Source organism: Myripristis murdjan, chromosome 4 (genome assembly GCF_902150065.1).
Source record: "Myripristis murdjan chromosome 4, fMyrMur1.1, whole genome shotgun sequence".
NCBI classification, from domain to species: domain Eukaryota; kingdom Metazoa; phylum Chordata; class Actinopteri; order Holocentriformes; family Holocentridae; genus Myripristis; species Myripristis murdjan.
Genome location: NC_043983.1, coordinates 21,800,006 through 21,824,173, shown reverse-complemented (window position 1 = coordinate 21,824,173; position 24,168 = coordinate 21,800,006). Strand labels below are relative to the sequence as shown.

Sequence of the window (24,168 nt, the reverse complement as noted above, 5' to 3'; positions counted from 1 at the left end):
TAAGAGTTTTTTTCTCAAAACCTAAGATGTCTGATCAGAAAAAAAAAACAAAAAAAAAACTGTGCTGAGAGTCTGCACTGTGTTTTGGTGTCATTTACATGCGTGCTCCTTCAGCCTCTGTCCCCTGAGTACTGTGTTTTTCAGTCTGTGTTTCACTGCAGGTGGGGTCAGCCCCTCTTCCACACACACACACACACACACACACACACACACACACATACACAGCACACAGAGAGGCAGTATGCAAGCAAGAAGAGTCATTACTTCAGAAAACTCTCAGCAGTGCAACCACATCAACAGTTTATAACTACTGAAGCACTTTCTTTGATTAAAAAAAGGGCAATATTGTGTTTCATTGACATTCATTAAATTTTTAATATTTTCGTATTGAACTGTTGAATTTTTAATTTTAAAAATGTAAACAGAAAACACAAAAATTGGGAAAAAAAATAAAATGCTCTCTGGAAAAAATGAAAAGCGGTGTCACAGGTCCCTGCTTAGCTATTATTTGCGAGCGAGCTCAAAAAAAGGAACCACAGCCTCACATGATTCCATTCAGCTTAATTCCCACTACAGTCAGTAGAAAAATACACGCCATGTTATTTATTACATTTCCGGGCGAAAAATCAGCAGAGGCCATATCACTCAGCTCCTGCAGTAAACATTTTCTCTGGCTGTGAGAGAAGCGGAGCTGCTTTCCCAACTCCCATCATCACAGCCATCCAGTTTGCTCCGCTCTCCACATTCATCAGTGCGATCCAGAGGGGAAGGGAGCGAGGCTGTTCATTGTGAGTTCAAATAATCAGCCAGTCAAATGATCAAAATGGTATTACTGTATAGATGTCACAGTGTTTGGTATTTTACTGTTTCCAGTGTTAATTAACTCTACACACATGGGGGAAGGAGGGATTGGACCATTTTGCCACGGCAGAATGGGAATTTATTTCTGATTCAATTCTCAGGCCAAATCTCTTGTCAAGGATTTGTGAATGTTTCCACAAATATCATGCTTTAAGATGTACCAACCACCGCGTTGCTCGGTAATTGGTTAAAAATAAACAATATTGTACTTTTTTTTTTTTTTTCGCTTTGCTCTATCCTTTTCTGACTAATGACGTGTGCTAGATTTTCTGTCCTTTACACAAAATATTGACAGAGACAGAGAGGCAGAAATCTGGTTTGTCAGATAAACTAATTGAGCATTCAACTCAAAGGAACAGTTCACCCAAAATTCACCAGAAAACTTTATCCATCCATCTCTAATTCATAGTCGTTGCATGCAGAGAGATACAGTTAATTAGTTGTCTTTGGCAAGAAATAGCTCCCAGTGAAATTGAGTCTCTAGAATCTATCTCACTGTTTTTGGTTAAGGCATTGGTGTGAAGTTTTTTTGTCAAAATTTGACAATTTGAGCTCCACAATAGAAGACTAGAGGACAGTGGATCCAGAGAGACTGTGGATGCACTGTTTCTTTTTTTTTTCTTTTTCTTTTTTTTTTTATTAATTAATTCAACATAGAAAGCAGGTATACATTTGAAAGCACCCTCTATATAGTCAATAGCAGAGACATCTGCTCATCAGCAAAATAATGAAAAAAAAAAAAACTAACTAAGGTTGGGCCACAACAATTATTACGTTTATAACTAAGTATCCATGATTATCACATATAGAAAAAGAAGAAAAGAAAGAAAAATACCTGCACTTTTTCACATGCACTGTTTCTTTAACATGCGTAACATGGAAAAACACCCTCTGATAGGGCTCTTGTTGTGAAACATGAATATGCTCTGATTGGTCCGCTCTGCCGTCAGTCATACACAGAGGTGCCATTATTGGCTCGTGTTGTGGTGTGAGAATCTGGTTTGTCCATCAGGGGTCAGAGGGTGAGAGGTCAGAGGTCGGGCTCAGGGGAGCCGTCAGCGTGGAGCATCCAGGTGACCCAGAACGATCCCCAGATAGGACAGCCTCTACTCCCCAAGGAGGAGCATTCCATCACCACTGGTGTGGGTGCCTGTGTGTGTGTGTGTGTGTGTGTGTGTGTGTGTGTGTGTGTGTAGAGCCATGTATGTGTGCATGTCTATAGTGCCAAAGTCAACACAGTAGTGCAATTAATGGATACATCAGTACACAAGAGTGTCATTACATAATAAAACACTTGTTTGAAATAAGAGGCTAATTCATTGTTTTATTTCTGTTTTGTGTGTGTGTGTGCGTGTGTGTGTGTGTGTGTGTCAGAGAGAGAAGGAGAGTCAGGCCTATGAGTGCTACTGCAGACGGAGCACAGATAAAAATGTGCAGAGTGAGACAGCCAACCTCCTGCTCCGTCCAACTGTACTGCATAAAACGTGCTGATGTGGCTGCATAGACACACACACTCACACACATGCACACACATCCAAGTATAGCACATAAAACGTGCTGATGTGCTCCTCAGAGAGCGAGGCAGGCAGAGTGTTTAAGTCACCTCAGTTGGAGACAGAGAGGGAGGGAGAATCCGGCCAACCCCACACCTCTCCACCTTCCTGCTGTCCTGTCTGGATTACAGCTTTGCACTGGGGGACACACAGCTCAAGTGTGTGTGGAAGTGTGCATCTGTCTGTGTCTGTGTGTGTGTGGGTGTGTGCATAACTTGTGATAAAACTTTTTTGAATGTTTGCATGCTTGTGTCCTGACATGCTTGTCTCTGTCTGCTGGTGTGTATTCCCTGGAATATGTTCCTCTGAACACTGGAAGGCGACTGTGAGTGTGTTTGTGTGTGTTTGTCTCACTCTCTTTCTATCTGTCTCTGTGGTTGTATTTGTAAGTGTGTGTGTGTGTGTGTGTGTGTGTCCCCGGCGAGTCCATTCTAATCAGGCTGGACGTGCCAGGGGTCAGCAGTTCTGACCTGTTGGCTCCGGTTCACCATAAATATTATGGAACCATGCGCAGACGCTCTCGCTGGCTGTTTAATATAGTGCTGCTCCATCTAGGGCCCGGGACTATCAGCTTTCACTGGGGTATATAGGCTAAGAATAATACTGCCTGGACCACATAGTTGGAAATAGACAGTGAAGGTAAATACAAGTCAGGGCTGGTGATGTTGGACGCCGCTGAGCTCGTCTCACTGGAAGAGCATCGTCTCCTCGACTGTGCCGTTTTATTAATGCTGTCTGTCTGATCCGGAGTCTTTTTAGATTGTTGAACCATGTCTGTGTTTGTGTGTGTGTGCGTGGCCATGCGTGTGTTTTTGTGTGTGCCAGCAGCACACTGGCCCTGTGGGAGTGCTCTGTCCTCCTTTCCCACGGTATGCATCCCATGAGCCTTTGTGGTGACGTCAGGACAGAGGTACGGGCGGACGCCCCGCTCAGGGGTCGCAGGTTCACTTCCTGTCTGTCAGGATCGCCTTGGGTCGGGTCCAAACTGGAGCACAGAACTGTCTTTATGATCTCGCAGTGATTTTAACCTCTCTCTCTCTCTCTCTTTCTCTCTCTCTCTCGTGTTTTAGGCTATGTGGCTGATGCTGCAACAGGAGCATCCGGAGGATTTTGTCATCGCAACGGGGGAGGTGCACAGCGTGAGGGAGTTTGTGGAGAAGGCCTTTAAACATGTGGGGAAGAGCATTGTGTGAGTTTACACACACACAGACACACACACACACACACACACACACACACACACTCACCTATTAGACACACACACACACACACTCACCTATTAGAATGTTATACCAATTTTACACCAAACAAGAGGATTTTACACATTTTTTTGTTTGTTTTAAAATTATTTTAGAGTTCAAATGAGATTAGGATTACTTTATGGAAATGTAGAGCATGTCTTGCCTGGCGTGTATTGCAAAACATCCAGTGTCCCATTTACACTTCTGGTGATTGGATCTGAAGAAATTACCTGCAACACTCGCAGGGTGTAGAATCAAAGGTGGAACCAAAATGCAGGGCTAACCTGATTACATCGAGCTCAAGTCCCAGATGGTAGTGGGATTTTAGGTCAGTGTCGAAGGGTTACTAAAGTTTGTCCTAAAACTAATGAGGACACATGGCTTCTCTCACCCATTAGATACCTGATGGATTTTAGCCCCTGTCTTTTATCTCACTTCCTGTTCACCTCCCTCTTGTCTGTTCTCCTCTTTTTTTATGGATGAGCTACTCTGTCACACTGACATGTGAGTGAAGGTCCCATCCTGTGTGATTGTGTGTGTTGGGGCGGGGAGTCCATGTGCACATGTTGGCGATGCCTGCTGTGTTGAATTCAGAAAAAGATAAGTGACATGTTTTGTCTGCACAAGACCTTAAAGAAACAAACTGCACGAGAAGGAGAGACAGGCAAGAACAGTTGAACTTCACAGCAGCTGTGGGAAAGTTCTCTCTTTTACTGACATTTTTCTCCCTGCCTCTCTCCAGGTGGGAAGGCAAGGATGAGAACGAGGTTGGCCGTTGCCAGGAGACAGGGGTAGTGCATGTGAAGGTGAACCCAAAATACTTTCGCCCCACTGAAGTGGTAAGTCCACAATCTTTGTGTGTGTGCATGTGTGTGTGTGTGTGTGTGTGTGTGTGTGTGTGTGTGTGTGTGCACTGCAAAAAGTCCAAATCTTACCAAGAATATTTGTCGTATTTCAAGTAAAAATGTCTTATTTCTAGTCAAAATATCTCATTACACTTAAAATAAGACATGATCACCTCAGAAATAACTTGTTTTTAGACGATTTTCACTTGTTTCAAGTGAAAATTCACTTAAAACAAGTGAAAATTAGCTTGAAACAAGAAACAAATTTTGCCAATGAAACAAGCAAATTTTCACTTGTTCACTTGTGTCACAAGTGAAAATTTGCTTGTGATCATGTCTTATTTTAAGTGTAATGAGATATTTTGACTAGAAATAAGACATTTTAACTTGAAATAAGACAAATAATCTTGGTAAAGATTTGGACTTTTTGCAGTGTGTGTGTGTGTGTGTGTTGTTTACCTGAACATGTAGAACATCTGAAGCCCTTTTTAATGATCTTACCTCCTCAGAAATATCATGCAGTATCAACCCAGTTGTTATTTAAACAATTAAACATCCAAGAACCCATGTTCCCATTTGCCCCTATTGTGTGTGATTTTTTTTTTTTTTTTCAGATGATTAGTTTGTTGTGTATGTCAGCAAGATAAATCTAACAGTCACACATCTTTATTTCCCCATCATTCCCATCATCATAGTCATAGAGCTCCAGTTGTTATTACGACACCTCCCCTAGCCCTTTTCCTTTGGGGTCCTCCGTTGGCAGCAGGCAAATGGTCTGGACACCTACAGTGGCAGCTACGGCCGGGCTGCCAGCAGCTGTCCTGCTCCTGTGTGTGTGTGTGTGTGTGTCCATTTTGTTATCACTTATATTTCTTTGTTTGAGTGAACCCATAGGTGACAGACCATCTTAATCTTCAACTCTGGAGTCAGTCACACCTTTTTTAACAGAATCCAACCAAGTCTGATGAATTGCTTTGACCTGGTATTGTCACTCTGGCACAAAACTATTAGATATTCAGATGGAAGGCCGGGTATGAGTGGTGTGTTTTATGCATAAATGCAGTAATAATTGTTTTCTTCTTAAAAGCATTCCTAACCGCAATGTAAATCATTTAGAATCAATGGCAACAAAAGCACACATATCATCAGCAAAAAAAACCCTTGGTTAATGAAAGTATTTCAAGCGGCAGCCGTCCCATAAATTCCCAGAAGAGATTATCCATTCAGAGATTTTCCATGACTGTATGAAGGCTGTAAACTGTACTCAAGGTGGACAAGCTGATCAAAATTTACGAGACCGATTCAGTAAATTTCCACTTTTTTCAGTCGCTCGCTTGCAGTGCTGTTTGTCAGCTGTGAAAAGGTATTAAAAGTGTTAAAGTGCCACCATATCGAGACAGCCATCTCCTCAGAACGAATTTGGTTTACCAAACCACACAGCTCCCCATGTAATTAATGACACAACACATACTTCCTGTTAGCTCTCGCTGATGTTAATATGAATGCAACACCACTGCTTTCTCTGGATATATCTGATTGCCGGTCATTGTGTCTGGGACCATACACTTATCAGCCATAATGGGTCCAGTTAACAGCAATGGTTTGCTTACTGTATGCTTTTTAACAGCTGGAAACTTGCCAGTCAGCCTTTTTAAAAGCAATGTAGACTATATCCTGAAAACCGGTGCAGGATAAGCACTCGTATTCAGGAATGCAGCCTTGCACCTTCTGTGTTTTTCAGCGGCGAGGGTCTGTGTTGGATCCTCTCTCTGATTGCTAGTAAGGTCATTCTGCTGAGTGAGGAGCTGCTTTGATTTCCACAGAGAAAAGTGTCTCTGTGTCATAGCTCATCAGTCTGGGCATGAGTGAGATCTCCTGTGCCTGTGTGTCTAAAAGCTCAGGCCGTGAGCAACATTATTGATATTTCTGTGTCCATCCAAATCGTAAAAAGATCCAGAAGATTATCCCTCTCTCTCTCTCCTCAGGTGTGAAGTGTATGGTTTAATGTCTCTGAAATTTGGGAGGTCTTTCTGTCATCGCCGTGGCTCAGGGGTGTTGTGGCTGCTCCCTGGGGAGGGTGTAGGGTTACCCCTGGGTGTTGTGGCCGGGATTAGCTGTCAGGTTCTCAGTTTAAAGCCAGGATCGCCCCTCTGCTGCGCTTTGGCCTGGCAAGATTAGAGCTGAGATGCAGTTGAGTGATGGCGGAGGATTAGCGAGGAGGCCCTGCTGACTGACAGCTGAGGGGAGCGAAGCACCAGTCACACACCTGGGCCTGCGGTCTTTTTTGTGTCTGTCTATCGATTCAACTTTCTAACCCAACATTCACACTGCAAGCAGGTCTAGAATAGGGCCAAGTGATATATTGACATATTGTTATTGGGATATGACACCAGGCAATGTCTAGGATTTTGTATATTATGATATCTTGATATGGCATAAAGTGTCGTCTCCTCACTGTTTAAAGGGATGAAATGTTCTTAACTTGTTAGACTGTCCTTTTTTTTATTAGCTTGGTCTTTGTATCAGGTAATCGCTTATTATTACTAATGATTGTTTATCAGAATTAGCTTGTATGTAAATATCTTATGAAAGCACTAAGTCATTTCTGCAATATTGATATCGAGGTATGCAGTCAAAGATTTTATGATTTTGATTGCGCCAGTGGTAATTTGTTACCGCATTATCAGGAAAGAAACTGATAGACAGTTTATTTTTTTAGGGCCGCATTCACCAGGAAACAGTTCTCCTTCAGCATTGCTGTATCTCCCATCTATGAGGTAGTATTGCCGCAGATGGACGACAGTTTATATATGTTTTCCCATGCAAAAGGACTGCGAGCGAGCTATGTGAGCACAATATAAGAATACAGATCCAGAATAAAGGGCCAGGCCTCGTGACTATACAGGCTTCACTGTGACTCGCAAGGAATCGTGGAGCACATACCAAAGACAACCGATAAAATATAAAGATAGTGAATGGTGTGCCTCCTTCCTGACATGACTTCATTATAACAGTTGTCAGGTGGGGAAACCGCAGAGCAGACAAAGCAGACTAGTATGGCAAGTTAACAGCTTCAGTACATGCAGTATTGCGTGTTGGTGTCAGTGGGAAAATGTGAGGATTTGCCTTGCTGGTGGAGATATTTTCTCTCAGCCAATACAGCGGTGTCGTGATGAATAATAACTGCAAAAAGTGCCTTTGTTTGAAAAAGGCATGTGTTTTGAGAGTCCATCAAGAGTCACTTCATGATCAAAATGGTAAACTTTTACTAATTTCCTACTTTTTTTATAACACATTCTTTTAAGTTTCACCAATGATACAGATTTGAAAATAAATAGCAGTCTAATTTTAATAAACGGGAGGATCAGATGGTGAGATCAGGCTCACACAATTAAGTCCACAATCCTATTTTATTTATTTATTTTTTTTTTTTATCTGCCGTCTTTGGTGCATTATTTCTCTAAAGACTGCTGCAGAAGGCCACACTAGCCTGAGCAGACAATACTCCTCATGCCTGTTTTTCTAAAACTATGGGTCATGATCTGAAGTAGGTGATTCTTGTGGATCAAAACTTGGCAAGCAAAGGACGTGGGATTTTTTTTTTTTTTTTTTTTTTTCATGAGGTTTGGTCTCAGCCTAGGACCACATAATGTCTCTATTTGTCCTGCTGTGTTTCTGTGCTGAAATTGTTGCCAAGTGCCGTGTTTGTTTACTAAATTTGCTAGGATGAAAACCTTTAAGAGCCCATGGTTTCTGTGGTTTAGCGTAGGTGTGGCTCCGATGGAATAAAGAGAGCAGGATAACAACAGTGAGATGGTTCAGCTGGAGCGAGCAATCTCTCTTTTTGCTCTCTCTCCCACTATCTCTCTGTGTTTACAATAGGTTTTAAAGAGAATGAAGAGTGTTTAACCTCTGACCCCTTGAGACAGGAAGTGAGTAACGCCGCGCTCACTGCTCAGCATTGTATCCCTCCTCAAGTGGAAGTACCTGGCATAGAGCGCGTGTGTGTGTGTATGTGTGTGTATGAATGCCTGAATTCTTCACTGATTTAGCTGAGTCACGCTCTTTCAGTGTAGAATTGAGTCTATATTTAACATTTAACTCTATTCTGTGTGGTTCTATGTGAAGATGTGTGTGTTTTCCTGCACGGCTGTACGTGACAGGAGGGTGTCCTCAGGCACCGTGCTAATATATATGTAATTCATCATTAGCCCTGTCAGTGTATGTGTCTGACATGAGCTCATTCATTTCTCCAGCCCCTCGGGACAGGAGGGAGCAACCAGGGAGGAGTGGGGGGTCGAGGGTGGGCGGGTGGGGGGTTAACCGTGCAGGTGTGCTTTGCTTGCGTGTAGGTTAAGGCCCTTGATCTTCTGGATAAAACTCGTAGGTTTTGCATATGTGATGGCGTGATAAAGTGTGCATATTTCTTTGTGTTTCTGTGTTTCTGTGTCCGAATCTGTGCGGCTGCGGCGTCGTCTGTTTTTCAGGATACGACACCCACGCGCTACGCAGATAATGTCATGTTTATCTGCTGTCGTGGAAAATCGGGTTGAGGCGCACGTCACTGTTTTCTGGATATGAAACACACTTGTTGTAAATTAATAAGGCTACATTTTTTCAGTAGATTTGTTCACATGTGAAAGAGAAAGGGCTTGTGGTTTTGAGGCTGTCAGTTATTCAGTCTGTCAAGATTGTTTTGAATAAAGCTGTGGGCTGTAAAGGCAGGGCTGAGGCACAGTCAGACTACTCCAACTGTGATGGCTGCTGTTTGTTTCCATTGTATTGGCTTTTTAAAGCTGTCAGTCAAAGATGTTACCCTGTGGGTCTCCTGCCAGTGCTGAGGTTTGGCTCGGTTGACGGTCCTCAGCCTGTACCATAGCAAAGGTGTGTCTTAGTTTATTATTCTCTAATGGTTTTGATTACTTTTTGGTTGCCAGGTGATATACCGCAGCTATGAGTGTTGTTGGTCCTGTCAAATGGCTTCTTCCGTTTGGTGGCTGGCCCGAGTCTCACTATAGGATTGGACCTTGTTGAGAGATTCATGAGGGTGTGTGTGTGACAGATCTTTGTTTACTGTGTATAGTTCAGGAATTGGTGAAAAAACGTGGAGTGAATTTCTTCAGACCACTGGGGGGAAAAGAGCTTCCCGAGTGGCTCAAAATATAAACAAAATACAGAACCTGGAAGCCCCAAACTCCAAGCTCTGTGCTCTTCCTCAGGCAGCAGTGATGGATTTCATAAATAGTTTGACAATGCACAAGTGGGGTGCTTCCACTATTTGTAGTCTGATTCAGTTTAATTGATGAATTATGTGCAGACATCTTTTGTGTGTTTACAGGTGTATGTGTCTGTGAGGGAGAGAGAAAGTAGGAAAGAGAGAGAAAATGTTTGGATGATTTTTAATCAAAAACTGTTTTCTTTGTAATTTCAGTGTATTTTTATTTAGCCAGTAATCAGATATGTTCAGTATACTTTTCTGTGGCCACAGTTCTTAAAAGAAATGCAATTTTCAAGTCCAAGCCTTCGTAGAATCACCTCGCAGTGTTCCTAATGTGATTGATTATCGAAGTGGGGTTTTTTTTTTAAATGTCTCTCTTTCTGTTCCTTGTTCAGCTGCTACTAAATAACTGAAACCTGAAATATTTATTCAAGTGTATGTGTGTGTAAGTGTATTTGCGTGTGCATGTGTGCGTGTACATGCTTGTGTGTTTTTGCGCTAATGCAACCCTGCTGACATATTTCCAAGTTCATGTGTCGCTCAAGGGTATAAACTGCTGTGAGATGACTGACAGCTCTGTGGTTTTTCTCCAACCTCTCATGCAGAGGAGAGCAGAGAAGAAGGAGGAGGAGGAGGAGTGGTGATAAATGGGAAGTTGTATCTCCATCTATCTTTGTCTCTCTCCCAATCTGCATTCAAATAACTCTTTCACTGTCGTCTTCGCCTCACTCCGTCTCTCCGTTTGCACTTTGCTATCTGTGTCTCTTGGAGTGAGTCTAAAAAGTTGTGTCTGAATGACTACATAGGAATGCCCCTCCAGGCTAGAGTATACTCTTGTAAGGCAGAACAAGGAAGGAAGAACAAGCAGACAGACAGCTGAATGTTCACATATCCACTCAACCATAAACACCAGAACCCCAAAAAATCTATCCTTCCATCCCTCCCCCAAGATTAATGGCTGAAACCAACATTGTGTCATGTGAAATCATCATCACACTAATAAAATCATTGAGGTTTGCATTGGTATGATGGTTTGGTTTGATTGACAGGCAAGAAATCACTTGCTAAGGTTCCCATGTGCCATCAAATTCAAATGAAAGGTGCTCTTCCTCATAGTCACGTACCTGCGTTCCCTTCGTTACAGTCATACATTTTTAAAATGAAATTACAAGCCACTTCAAAATGCAAGTTTATTCTTGTGTAGCCCAAACAAGTGCTTGAAGCATGAGAACTACATACCGCTGTTGCATGGGCCTGTGCAAATCAGAGGAAGAATGATCTTTATTGTCATTACACTCAGGTACAATGAAATTTCACATGGCTTCTCCCCATTTCACAGTCTGTTTATCATACACACATGCATGCCCGATGCATACACAAACACACTCTAAAATACACAGTTTATCACTTCACGTTCAGGTTTATCTTGCTGTTCATGCAAAGAAAGGAGAGACACTGATCTATGAGGTCAAATAAATCCTGGTCTTATCTTTGCTTTGACCCTGTGCAGCATCCTGCTGCCGCATCTGCAGTCTTAGTAACAAACTGAGCGCCAGACCACATGCTAGTTGCTCTGTTAGTGGTGCTATCATTGATTATTTAGTAATTTATGGATGATATTTTTTTACCTGAACACTAAAATATAATCCTAATTCAAAGTTTCTCTGAACAAGAGCACTAAAGATAATCAAGTTTTCCATATAAGCAACGTGGATTTGTTTAAACATATGATCTTACTCATACACATGTGAAGTATGTTGTTAGACTGTGACTATGATTAGCAATGTTTCCCACATGACTGATGTAGGGAAAGAAATTATGTATTTCTAAGAAGCTTGGAAAGTTTTTCACATTTTTATGCGTACAAGTGTAGATTAGTTTATTAGTTTATTTTACAGAGACTGTGCATATTAGTAACATTTCTGAAAATGTATTAACCAGAGAGGGTGATTTTTATTTGTAGCTCTAGGGCAGGCAAATAGTTAAAAACACAAACACAAACATTATATTATAAGTGTTAAGAATAAAAGCATTCACAATACTATCAGTGGTAAAAGCGGTGGAAGTAAGCAGACAGCCTGCATTACATAGAAACAAGAAAGACAGCTCTTATGGCAGAATACCACAGATGCCAACACACTGAACGTCTATGATTAACAGGAGCTGTAATGTCTGTATGCAGTGTACAAGGCTGCAGTGTTTATATCCCGGTCCCAGTGCATTTACTTTGAGAAGAAGCTTGACAGAAGCTTGGATTTTAACACAAGTAACAGAGCTGGACTAATTACCCAGCTCACGCATCAGTCATGTTAAAAGACTGTTGCATTTGCATTAGTAAAAAAAAAAAAAAAATGCTTTCCACCACTCATCAGAAGCTTCTCTGTTATTAACATGATATCTCCTTTTATCCACGAGTCTTCTCCACTCAAGATTATGATCAGGTTTGTCTGTCTGTTTGTTTTTTCTGTCAGCTGATTTTTTTTTTCTTCTGTCAACATGGTAATTGAATAAGCAGCGAGGAGTTTTGTTGCACTTTGCTCACAAGTTCAACAAGTGACCCAAAACTCTGTGGGAAATGTCTGAGATGGAAATGTGTTTTTTGATAGTATTGTCAAGATGGAATGCAAAAATGAGAGATTTGGCTTGTCTTCAGAAATAGGTAATGTATACCATTCATGGAATGAACGGTATACGTGACATTGTGTGTGTAGTGACTGCACCTGTGAGATTTTGACAGAGCAAGAGCCTTACTTTTTTTTTCCGAATCCAGAGTGAGGTTAAGAATAAAAGCTTTCTCATCAGCCCTAAAAATAGCTCTGTCAACACACCACACCTCAGCATCTGTCAACCGTCTGTATGGGACATCTGTGTGTTTGTGTGTTTTTGCAAGTGCGTGTGTATGCGTGTACGTGCCCATGTGTGTGTGAGAAAATCTGATTGCCTTCCATTGAGAACTTCCTGCTTTGCTTTGGATCTTTTGGATATCTTTCATTCCAGCAGTGAGATGTGCGTAACAAAGCCAGAAGCACGTTCTCATACACGGTCTCCCATGTCATCAGCGATCTTCGCCAGGCGATCCTGATCAGAAGCACAGACAATGGCTCTAGTGATCCAGAGAAATAAATAGCACCACTGTTGTGGTAACCTTTACGTCTGTTGGCAGGCAGAGTCAACCTGCCTGTTGAGGTCATCAACACAATAAAGACACACCTGACTGATGCAGCCAATAGATCATGTTTTGCATTGTTAAACTTAAGTGAACATAAAAGAAAAAAAATCCACCCACGGCTACTCTTACACTGTCAGATATCATCAATTTGTGACGTTCAGTGAATTCCTTGTAATTTGTGACGAAGTGTGGTGCCTCAATTAGAAAGTTCCTACAATTCCCATAATGCCTGATCTCCTTTTGACATCTCTTTATGTCAGTCAAAGGTGGGCAAATGAGCATCACCTGTTAGATAGTTAACCAACAGGTTTGTGAGCACCACTGCGGGTCTATAATTGCAGTGATGTCCTGTGCTCAAAACGCAGCATTATTATGGCTGTATGGTGTTACTGTCTATTAAGACTAACTGTCAAAGGAGAAACTATGGTGTCTGTGCCTCTTCTGCAATTTCTCCTTTAATATTGGTGCAAAAGTCTCTGTCTAGAAAGAAACTCTTGCTCTTAGGACTAACAAAACCTTAAACCACTGCTTCCTGTTGATGTTTTAAGCAGCTGAAAATGTTTGTGCTCTAAAAAGCTGCACTGAAAACATCTCTGTATGATGTCATTTGGAAATGATAAAAATACACCACCAAAGAACACTTTTTTTCACAGTAATTGCAACTCCCTTTTTTCACATGTGGATAACTCATTGTGGAAGAAAACTCTTAATATCCTAAATTATTGTTGTAGCATTATGCGAACACTTCCTCCATGGAAGCGAAGCAACAGGGCGAAAAATTGGATTAGCTGCATCTTAGGTCGTGGTTACACTTTACAGTGTGATTTTTGTCATCTGATCATGACAGGACACATTATCTGTCAAGTCTGTTCTGTCTAAAATCGGATCTTGCTCGCATTTGGATCTGATCAGGCAGGCCACACACCAAGGTGGCCTGACTCGCATTGAGTTTCAATCTCAGCGAGGTGTGGAAAGCATGTGGGCACAATCCTATTTATCAATACACATAGTGGAATACGTCTGCACGGGAATATATCCGATGTCCGATCAGGCAAGTCGCACTGAAGTTTCGAGTCTGGATACGCATATGTGGACACAGCTGAGTTCTAGTCTCACACATCTGATGACAAATATCACATTTAAAGGACAAGCGTAACCACGGCCTTCATGTTGGTCGAGGTCAGCGCAGCGGAGGCACAGGTTGATACAGTGGTGTGGGAGAAGATCACACAAGGTCCATTTCGATCCCAACAACAGCTGCATGTCTCATCAAAGTGACACTGTGTTCCTACTTAAGTTCCTCTGAATAAGAGCATCAGCCAAATGACAAAAATATAAAAAAATAAACCAAGCAGGATCCCTCATTTGTCGTCTTTGTGGCTGCATACTCAAGATATTTAGTTCTCAGGTCCCGCTGAACCAAAGCTGGTTGCAGGGAATAAGGAGCCCACTCCCGGTGTTGGGTTTCATTTTCCCCCATGCTGGCGGTCCGGACCTCATAAATCCATTCCCAGGACCCTTGTAGCGCTCCTTCTACACACATACTATGAGTTTTGCAGTTTTTCTCCTCTGACTGGATAAAGAGAAGACATGCTGTGTTTTGGTGGTTAAAATAATAATAATAATAATAATAATAATAATAATAATAATATCACAAAATGAATTTCACAAAACATTTAAATTTTGCACAACTTAATTAATCTACCATGCATAGTGACACACAGATGCAGGCACACACACATGCAGAGTGAGAGAGATATTGCAGGGGCCACCTTGTCATATCCTGCTATCAAGTAAATTCTTCATCCTAACAATGAGAAAAGCAGGTATTGCCCTGCTGTTTTCCATGCGTATGTGTGCGTACACGTGTGTGCTGCTGACATGATGGCTTATGGCAGCCAGTAAGTTTTACACCTCTGTCCCTTTGCCCCAGAGAAGATTTTAACAGTTGGCCTGTTTGTTGTATAATATCTGCTGCTTAATGAAGCCTGAAATATGGTGGCTATTTCAGGGTTTCCCAGTATTAGGTTGGAATTCTGTTTCTCCTCAGCGAGGCCATTTGCAGCACTGGAGGCTCCTCTCAAACGCCAGATATTATATGTATTAATGGCCTCTGCTTTCATTACAGGGCTTCTACAAAGGTAATCAATCAGAGAAATTGACCTGCCAAGACACTGACCTGCTAAGTATGTTGGACTAAATTCATGAGCTCTTGATTACAGCAAGGTTGCAGTGTGAGGTATTCACCTTCACATGTCAATTATTATTCAGTTAAAGGTGGTTTTGGACAGCGATACCCTGCCTGGTTGGTAGGGACAGAGCGAGTCGCCATCATTATCCTGCTTTATGTCTCTGGCAGTGTTATGATGTGAGTTAGAGGACAGAGGAGCCAGGTAGGACTGCTGGCTAGCTGAGGTGCTTCGTCTTCTGGCCTGAGGCACAGAGACCTCTTAGTGAACCGCAGCCGTTTGGATGGAGAAGTGCTGAGGCAGCAATCTGGGCCCGTTTCACTGGGTGGAGTTCCCATACTGTACTATAGGTCTTAAAAAGAGAAGAGGTGGTGGTGGGCTTATAAGACAGTATATGACTTTATTATCATACTAACATAGTTCCCACATTCCTTTAACTCAAATTAGACAGTCATTTGGCAAGTGTCTTCTTTTTTTTTTTTTTTTTATTGAACACTTGTGTCATGAGTTAGTCGACATATTAAAAGCTGAGTGTTGTCTGTGTCTCAGCCTGTCATAGTGGGTGTCAGCGAGCAGACCGAGTTCCAGGATTCTTTGGATTCCTCTCAGTAGAAGCCAGTGATAAGGAGAAACGCGAGCTAAGGAGGCCTTAGCACCCTTGACAGCGGTTTGCCACGTTGATAGATTGAGGTGAACGTTTGAACACCAGACAGACATAAAGAACCAAACTGCTTTTATGAGCAGCATGATTTATGCCCCGAACAAGCTTTGTCGAGCTCCGCCGGCTAAATTTATGGCACTTGACACACGAAACGGGCTATCAGCGCTGAGTTTGGATGTTTGGCAGAGGCTCACGGTACTTTCACACAAAGGAAGCATGAAATATTAGCATTATTTTAAAAGGTTTCCGTATATTAGGGAGGAATTGGGTGTCCTTTCCAAGACGGTTCACAGTAAAGCCATTCACTTTCCCTCACCTGGAATTCTGCTCTGTGGAATGATCGCTGGCAGCAGAGCTCTGCGCTGCTCTCAGTGGAAAATGATAAGGACTGATAAAAGACAAATTACACAAGTTGTCCCTCGTTTTCAGTCATTGTTGAAATTTGTCAGAAAATGGTCAATTTGCATTTCAGCTTCTTAGGCAATTTCCACTGATATTAAATAATATTTTTAAGTAAATCAAAGCTCAGAAACTTCACAAAATTATATTACACTAAAATAACGATTTAACGTCTTTGGTAACACACACAGGGCCAAGCTGTCCACTGTTTTTTTGTTTTATGGTAGTCACTCATACAGCTCTTAATGGGGGAAAAAATATTTTTAAAAATGCACTTTGTAGACGTTGAGAAATGCTAGATGACTTTCTGTTTTATATATGTGCACCTTCAACATTTTTTATTACTTTTGAAGTGTTTTATGAACCCAGTGACAATCTTCCCCAGCACATAAAGAGCCATTTAAACCTTCTGTTCAAGTTCAAATGTAATAAAAAAAAAAAAAAAAAAAAAAATGAATTAATTTAAAAAAAATAAAAAGCTGGAATTCCTTGGTGTTCACACTTCACCATGAATGTGAAGGCGCTGTTTTATGTCTTTCACCCTCATCTCCAACATCATAGCTAATAGTGGTGGTGGTGGTGGTGGGCTGGGGTGGGGGTTGATGTGTCGTCATAGCAACGACAGCACTCCTCTACAGTTGCGCAGCGCATTCGTCATCTCTGTGCTCACATTTCCATAGACCTGCTTATCTGATGCTGGCCAGTCAGTTTCCTGATTTCCTCTCTGTTAGTGTATACTATCCCTCCCTCTTCATGACGCTACACCCTCTCTCTCTCTCTCTCTCTCTCTCTCTCTCTCTCTCTCTCTCTCTCTCTCTCTCTCTCTCTCACACACACACACACACACACAGACTGTGTGTGTGGGGGTGTGTGAGTGAGCATTAGTGTTAGAGGATGATCACCTTTCAATTTAACTGACATTAAGCTCTTGCTTCTGTGTTTGGTTCAGACACAAACTAATTAAAAGAGATTATGTAGTGCAGGAACCACAACATAATCAAAAGCAGATTAGTGTTCAGGGAAACACACACACTATTCATGCTTACGCTACAATCACCACGGAGCCACATACATATTAGGTATAGATGTGGTTTTCTTTAGGGGATGTGCCGTAATTTATGCTCATGGCTCACCTGTCAGCCTTGTGTGGTTCATGTTAAGTGGCTTCTTTGATGCGTATTAGTTTATCTCTTAATTGCCCTCAGGTACTATTGGCTACTTTTCCTGGTGGGAGGTTATGATAAGCTCAGTGTTACATCCCGGTAACCTGACCCTCTGTGGCGCTAAAACGGAGGCTTTCACAGAGGCTGGAATAGAGACACAGCAACACAATGACACAAAGAGGCCGGCGGTGTTTTAAACGTATGTGCAGACGTGTCCTGCCCTTTGTGTGCGTGAGCCCCGGGATCAGAGAGCTGTCTGTCAGGGGGGACACCGAAATGGGCCGGGGGAAGGTAGAGAAGACGGAGGGTTTCCGACGGATACCACTCCCTTGCCACGCGTGAACTGATGTGAATTTAGGTGACAGGAGACTTTAACCCCTGGGAAAGGATCTGGAAGGGGAAAAGGGACGGAGAGGGCTGAAAAATGGGATTGACCCTTAACCCTTAGAGCTGGTAATGTGATCCTGGTATCTCTATTGTGGAGGGAGGTGGGGAGAAGGTCACCAGGGGAAAGGGAAGGTAGCAACCACACTGCACCGCTGATTGGAACTTCCTGTGGTCACTGACAGTCCCACAACTTGAAAACATAGGCCTTTACACACTCATACATGCACATAAACACACATGTACATCCACCCACACACAAAATAACCATGCTACACAAATGTAGTATATTGAGCAAGGAAATAACACTAAGATGCACACACAGCACATCACTCTGCAGAGCTGGCCTGTGTTCTGTCATGAGGGATGTCAAGTCCAACAGGTAGTGTGATGCAGTCACCGGTGTTTTGTTCTGTAATGAGCCACCACTCGCATGCTTTCATCTCCAAATAAATCTAGCGCCTGTTTTCTTTCAGCTCCTTTATTGTTCAACCTCAATTATATTTCAAGAAAATATGAAAATGAGAGGGCGCTTATCTAGCGAGCGCAGTGATTCTAAAAGAACAGCCAAATGTCACTGAGATCAGCGGCCAAGTAGCATGCAAAACAGCCCAGGGTTGTTGCGTCACCGCTAACCCATTTGGATTTGAATAGCGTCTGTTGAGGAGGCAATAATTTATTTTATTTGACGCACATCTCTCCTCTTCTTTTGTCCCGCGTCTCTGCAAAAAAAAAAAAAAAAGTCCATCAAAACATGTTGTTAGTCTTAAAATTCTGGTTTCTATTACCTGTCCCCAAATATAGATTGACGTGCATTGAGAATTTTCTTGAAATAAGGTAGTTGATTCAATAAATAAATAAATTTAATGTGTTTTGGAAACAAGTGGTATATTTCTGTTTTTGTACTTGTTTTAAGAAACATAGAGTGATTAGACGCAATAGTAGACATAGCTACTTGATGGATATTTTTGTATTTAGAAGTGGTGATGAGAACAAAATTAGAGATTAAAGACTGCAACCCATTAGTCTAAAGACAACAACACTAACAGCAGACTATGCCCCACCAGCTGCCGTTCTGTTTTGCAAAACTCTGTTGTAAAGGTGTTTGTTTCCCTGAGTGTAAATCACCCACATTTTCTCACCTCTCAGGAATAAGAAGACTCAATCAGACTGAGCGGGGAGGTAGGGTGCTCTATGACAGACACTAGGCTTTATGGTGATTTATTGCTTAATTGAGCTGACTCGTTAAAACTAGCTGTAATTGACGTCATAAAAGGTCTGGCCACTGGCCAAATACTGAGTTGTAAAATGCTGCAAGTTGAGTGTGCTCCCAGCTTTATCGGAGTAAATTATGCTAGACGACTCCGTGCAGAACTGTATGATGTGTTTCTCTGGTGGCTTATCTGAATAAGGAGCTCAGTCTGACAGCGCACAAACCAGGAGAGTAAAAGAGGACTGCTGGGCTCTTGTCCGGAGGAGTTTGTGCAGAAGCTTTAGTCTGTACGTGTAGGAGAGAGAGAGAAAAAGAGAGATTGTGGACTGTGTGTGTGTCTGTGTGTATGTGTGTGTGTGTCTGTGTGTGTGTGTGTGTGCCTGGGAGTCTGGTATTTCCTGAAGGAGTTTCCTCCTACCGTCGGAGCGGAACCACCCTGGGCCCCTCAGCAGTCCAACCCACAGACTGACCCGGTACTGCTCCCTGAGAGAAAGAGACAGAGAGAAAGAGAGAGGGGCATGGCAGCCGTGTGGAGCCACATTAGATATAAAAATTTACACACACAAAGGAGCTTTGATAACGACGATGACAAACACAGTGAAATAGGTTGCTATTAAGAGAGGAACGCATCTCTCTTGGAGCCAAGGCAGTGTCTTTGTCTCTGTGCTTCAGGCTGTGGGCTGCTATCCAGAGGGCTGAGAGTCTGTTTTTTCTCTAGGTAGCCTATTTCCATATTCATTCCTCCGGTGTATGTGTTTGTTTGCCTGGATTTAAAACGTTACAGTGTTACTATTTCATTGAGCGGACATTTTTACACCAGCAAGGATCAAGTCAGGAGAGAACAATGCAAATATGTGTCATAAAGTGCCAACACGCAGTGCACAGAGGACATGCATATAGAAGTAGATTTTTTTTTTTTTTTTTTTTTGTGCCCTCGTGTCATTATTGTGATGGATGGGTGTGTCTTCAACACCTTACAGTAATTCTTTGGCAGCGGTCTTTCACGGAGATAGCAAAGGAGCATCGGCCAGGATTCCAGCGCTATCAGCCAGCCTTACTCGGCACAGGGCCTGATGAGAGAAACCTCCCTCCCTGAGCCCTGTTGACAGGGTGGGGGCTGAGGGTGAGGGAGAGAGCGGTGGGTTATGTCAGCTCGTGTCTTTGCCCCCTAGTCCCAGCTGGGCCTGATTACCCACAATTCTCCGCCGAGCGGCTCCTTAGCACATGGCCGTTGCACTGTCAGATTCACAGCGGCGTCTCACAGGGGGAGAGGAGGATCCAGGCAGGCTCTCAAAACTAAGTCCCAGGCTGCATTATGGCCCTCTACTCCCTTCGGAAAGACTGCATTAAATTTTTTATAGGGGTTCATATGTTTTTTAGGGTTGTTTCTGCTTTTAGGATTGTGCTGCGGAGACTTTTGACTTTTGTGTCGCTTTTAGATGTAAAGATTCACTCATCCAAATATGTTAAGGTGATTTTTTATTTTTTTTTTTTTTGAACATCAACATTTCATTGTCAGTTTAATTACACCTTGATTACCATAAACATGAGATGAGATGATTGGCAGCCTCCATCTCATGCTAGTGTTTATCAAAATCAATATCACATTTCCCAAAATGTCCCACCGCTTCCTGTTACAAAGAGATGTTACAACTTGTTCACCCTCCTTCTCTCTGGCAATGCACTATGTTGTTCATTTGCAAAAACAGATAAATGCCATTGCTGAGATAAATGAACTGATGGATATGTGTAATGCTTCATACGGTGTACGTTTTTAATCCAAAATGTCACAAAAACCAATGTATCGCCTTTTCATTAGCCGAACAGTATAATTTTACGGTTGCTGTAAAGGTGTCTATACAGATGAATACAACTTGAGATGTGATTCTGCAAATACAACGGATTATTTATATGCAAGAAAAATTGGCTGATAACTGAGCTGAAGTTTATCTTGTGTGCAGTAAAGCAATCTCACCTTGTGTTGTAAAACACTGCAGCAGATTTTCCACAAAAAATCAGAGGACAGTGGTAGTTTTTATTTATGTTTTGTGTGTTTCTTCATTCATTTCTTCATTTGTTCATGTCTTTCCCTCGTATCCTGGCGGGGTAGCGTGTGTGTCTTTTTTCCTCAGTCTGAGGGAGCTGATAAATGCGGGTCATTCTCGATGATGTCACCCTGTGCACAAACGCTCCTGCAGCGTCTCTCGTCTCCGTTCTAAGTGGCAAGAGAAAAAAGCAGCGGGGAGAGTAAGGGTTAAGAGTCTGAGAATGACAGGAAAGGCAGGAAGGAAGGAAAGGAAAGGAGGAAAGTGAGTGAGGAATAGAGGTGTAGCATTGGCACAGAGTGAGTCTCTGAGATTTTATGTGCGTCTGGGCGTGTGTGTAAGTAAGTGTCTGTGTGTGTGTGTATATGTGTGTGTGTGTGTGTGTGTGTGTGCCTGGGAGCTCATGCATTTTGCGCGGACGTGTGTGTATCCATAGAGCGGTGTGTTTATAAATCAGCGAGTCATGCAGTGTGTCTCTTGCAGGACTGGTGTTTCCTGCAGTGTAATCTGAGTCTCTGGTGGAATGTGTGAACCACATCCGACTCCACTCCACTCGAGCCTCCGACTCACTCAATATCACACTGTAAACAACTGCATTCTGCCAGAGCTTTTGAAATCGTAATAGCACAGGTAAAGTCATACAGCCTACCCCAAAAATAACAGAATTCAGGATATGCTGGTGGGGAGGAAAAAAAAAATCACACTGGGTCATTTACGCAGTAGTCAGCAGTAAGTTTCATTCACGGTTTCTCTCTAGGTGTTTTTGCACAGGCTGCTGTAGTTGTGCAATGAACTTCCACCTCTGCCACACACTGAACTTTTTCACAATGTGTGTGTGTGTGTGTGTGTGTGTGTATGTGTGTGGTGTAGTCTAAAAGGTTAATTGTAGTGTGACCTCTCTAATGTCTTTCCCTGGCTTGTTATCTTGATTGGGTAATTAATTCTTGGACTGCGCCTTTCAGTTGCTGTAGTATTCACACACTCACATGGGCGCGCGCACACACACACACACACAAACACACACATTTTCGAACCCTCCTGAACTTTGGAGCCCCCGCATTCCTATAGCCCTAAGGCTGCTCCATCGCATTACTTTTTCTCTATATATTTTCCTCCCTCTCTCTCTCTCTCTCTCTCCCTCTCTCTCTCTTTCTCTCTCTCTCTCGCTCTCTCTGTCTCAATTTATTTCTTTTTCTTCCTCAATCATTTTCAGAGCTCATCTGTCGTTTTGTGCTCCCTCTAGCTCCTTTCCCTCCCTCCCTCCCTCCCTTACTCAATCCTGCTCTCTCGCTGCCTCCCCTTCCCTCTTTGTGAGTTTTTGGATTTTGGAGCATGCTCTGTCTGAGTGAGTGGCCACTTCCTCTAAGTGGCAGACAGCTCTTGTTTTCCCTCAGCCTTATCACTCTATCACCAGCCAACAGACGTGGAGAGAGAAACACAGAGTTAGAGTGTGAGGGGGTAAGTGAATAAGAGCGACTCCCTCTCTCTCTCTCTCTCTCTCTCCCCCTCTCTCTCTCTCTGTTTTTCACACTCAAACTCAAACGCACATATACACACACACACACACACAGGTTCTGGCTCTCCCTGTTTGGGCACGATGAGAATGGAACAGATTATGAGACTGATAAGATAAGGAATGCTGCCAGGAGAGGAAACGCCATCTCGGAGGAGATGCAGCCTATAGAAATCTGTTCCCTTGTCCTCCCCATATGTTGCAACCACCCTACACTAACCTGCCCCCCTCTCTCTCTCTTTCTCACTCTCTCCCCCTTCCACACAAGGGTGCCAGGACAGAGACAATAGGCAAAGAGGGGACAGAAAGCGGAGATTTTGATTCCGTTGACCCAGGACCAATGGGCATGCCCATTCATGCCCCTTAGAGCTCTCTCTCTCTCTCTCTCTCTCTCTCTCTCTCTCTGTCTCCTGCTCTCCCTCTTTCCCATTCCCTGTCTTGTCCCTTTTGTTTTCAGTTCATATCAGTTCAGTACCTTTATTAGAAAGAGACTACACAAGTTTTCAAACATCAATAAGCACAAGATTGATGCTACACAGGTTTGAAAACATGACACAGACATTGCAACAAAATCATCCACACCTGACGATAATCTGTTGAATAATTTAACAGCCAGTAAGGGCATATCATGCATCATAAGAAATATTTTGTGTGTGTGTGTGTGTGTGTGTGAGTGAAAGAGAGATGGAGTATGCATTTGCAAGTATGTCTGTTGCAATCACTGTAATAATCAGTATTTGCTGCAATATCGAGCGCAGACTTATCAGACGTTTTATTGTACATAATTTCTGTTTGATTTTTTTTTTTTTTTTTTTTTTTTTTTTTTTCAAATGTTTATTTGTTTGCACTTCAGCTAGCGGCAAGCTACCTATATAGCCTCCGAATAATGGATGCATATGTGCAGAGGCAATTGTGATTAATGTGCCAATTTGGATTAATGTGCAATCCATGTAAATAAAAGATTCCATTAAATTTAGGACGTTTTAAAAGCAAATTCCCATCCCGTCAATATTTTGACAAGACATTAACATAATATTAAGTTTTGGATGGCTCCCAAAGCGTATCCTCTAATGGTTTCTTTCTCCCAAGAAGGGAGGAAGCTATGTTAACATGGTAAGAGAGCGGTTAAGGTGAGAGAGAGAGGGAGAGAGAGAGAGGAAGAGGGAGGGAGAGAGAGGGAGAGAGAGAGAGGGAGAGAGCCTAATAAATTGTGCGCTGCGAGTTAAGAGCTGTAGACAGCCGGCTTTGTGTGGAGCTCTAGTGGAACCACCTCACCTAACCCTGACTGACCTACAGTACGTCACATACATCATATCCTGTGTCTGTGTCTGTGGCTAGGTATCTATGTGTGTATGTCTGTGTGTGTGTATGTGTGTGTGTGTGTGTGTGTTTGTGCCCAAGATCTCTCAGCCTTAAGTCATCCCTCTGCATCTCTAGCTCTTACTCCTCACCCTCACATCTCACATCTCCATGTCGCCTGTGCCAAAACAGTTGTGGAAATAGGGGCTGGTATGTATGAAGTATGTATGTATTGAGTGTGTGTGTGTGTGTGTGTGTGTGTGTATGGGGGCTAGTGGGTGACTGAATGCTGATTGTTCATGTGATAGAGGCCAAGGCTAGGGCAGTTTTTTTTTTTTCTTTGTTTGTTTGTTTTTTAATCTCCTCCAGCCTTTGCATAAACAGAGTGGAATATACAATATTGGCCACACTTTTT

The 24,168-nt window shown here is 42.6% G+C and overlaps 1 protein-coding gene across 1 annotated transcript in view; it reads left to right on the top strand.

Moving 5' to 3' along the window:
* The window catches only part of gmds (GDP-mannose 4,6-dehydratase), a 138,487-nt gene that overhangs the window by 107,144 nt on the left and 7,175 nt on the right, over positions 1-24,168 (top strand). Inside the window, exons 8-9 of the mRNA XM_030050330.1 lie at positions 3,485-3,603; positions 4,398-4,494. Coding sequence (XP_029906190.1) covers positions 3,485-3,603; positions 4,398-4,494 — 216 coding nt within the window. The remainder of the gene's footprint in view (positions 1-3,484; positions 3,604-4,397; positions 4,495-24,168) is intronic.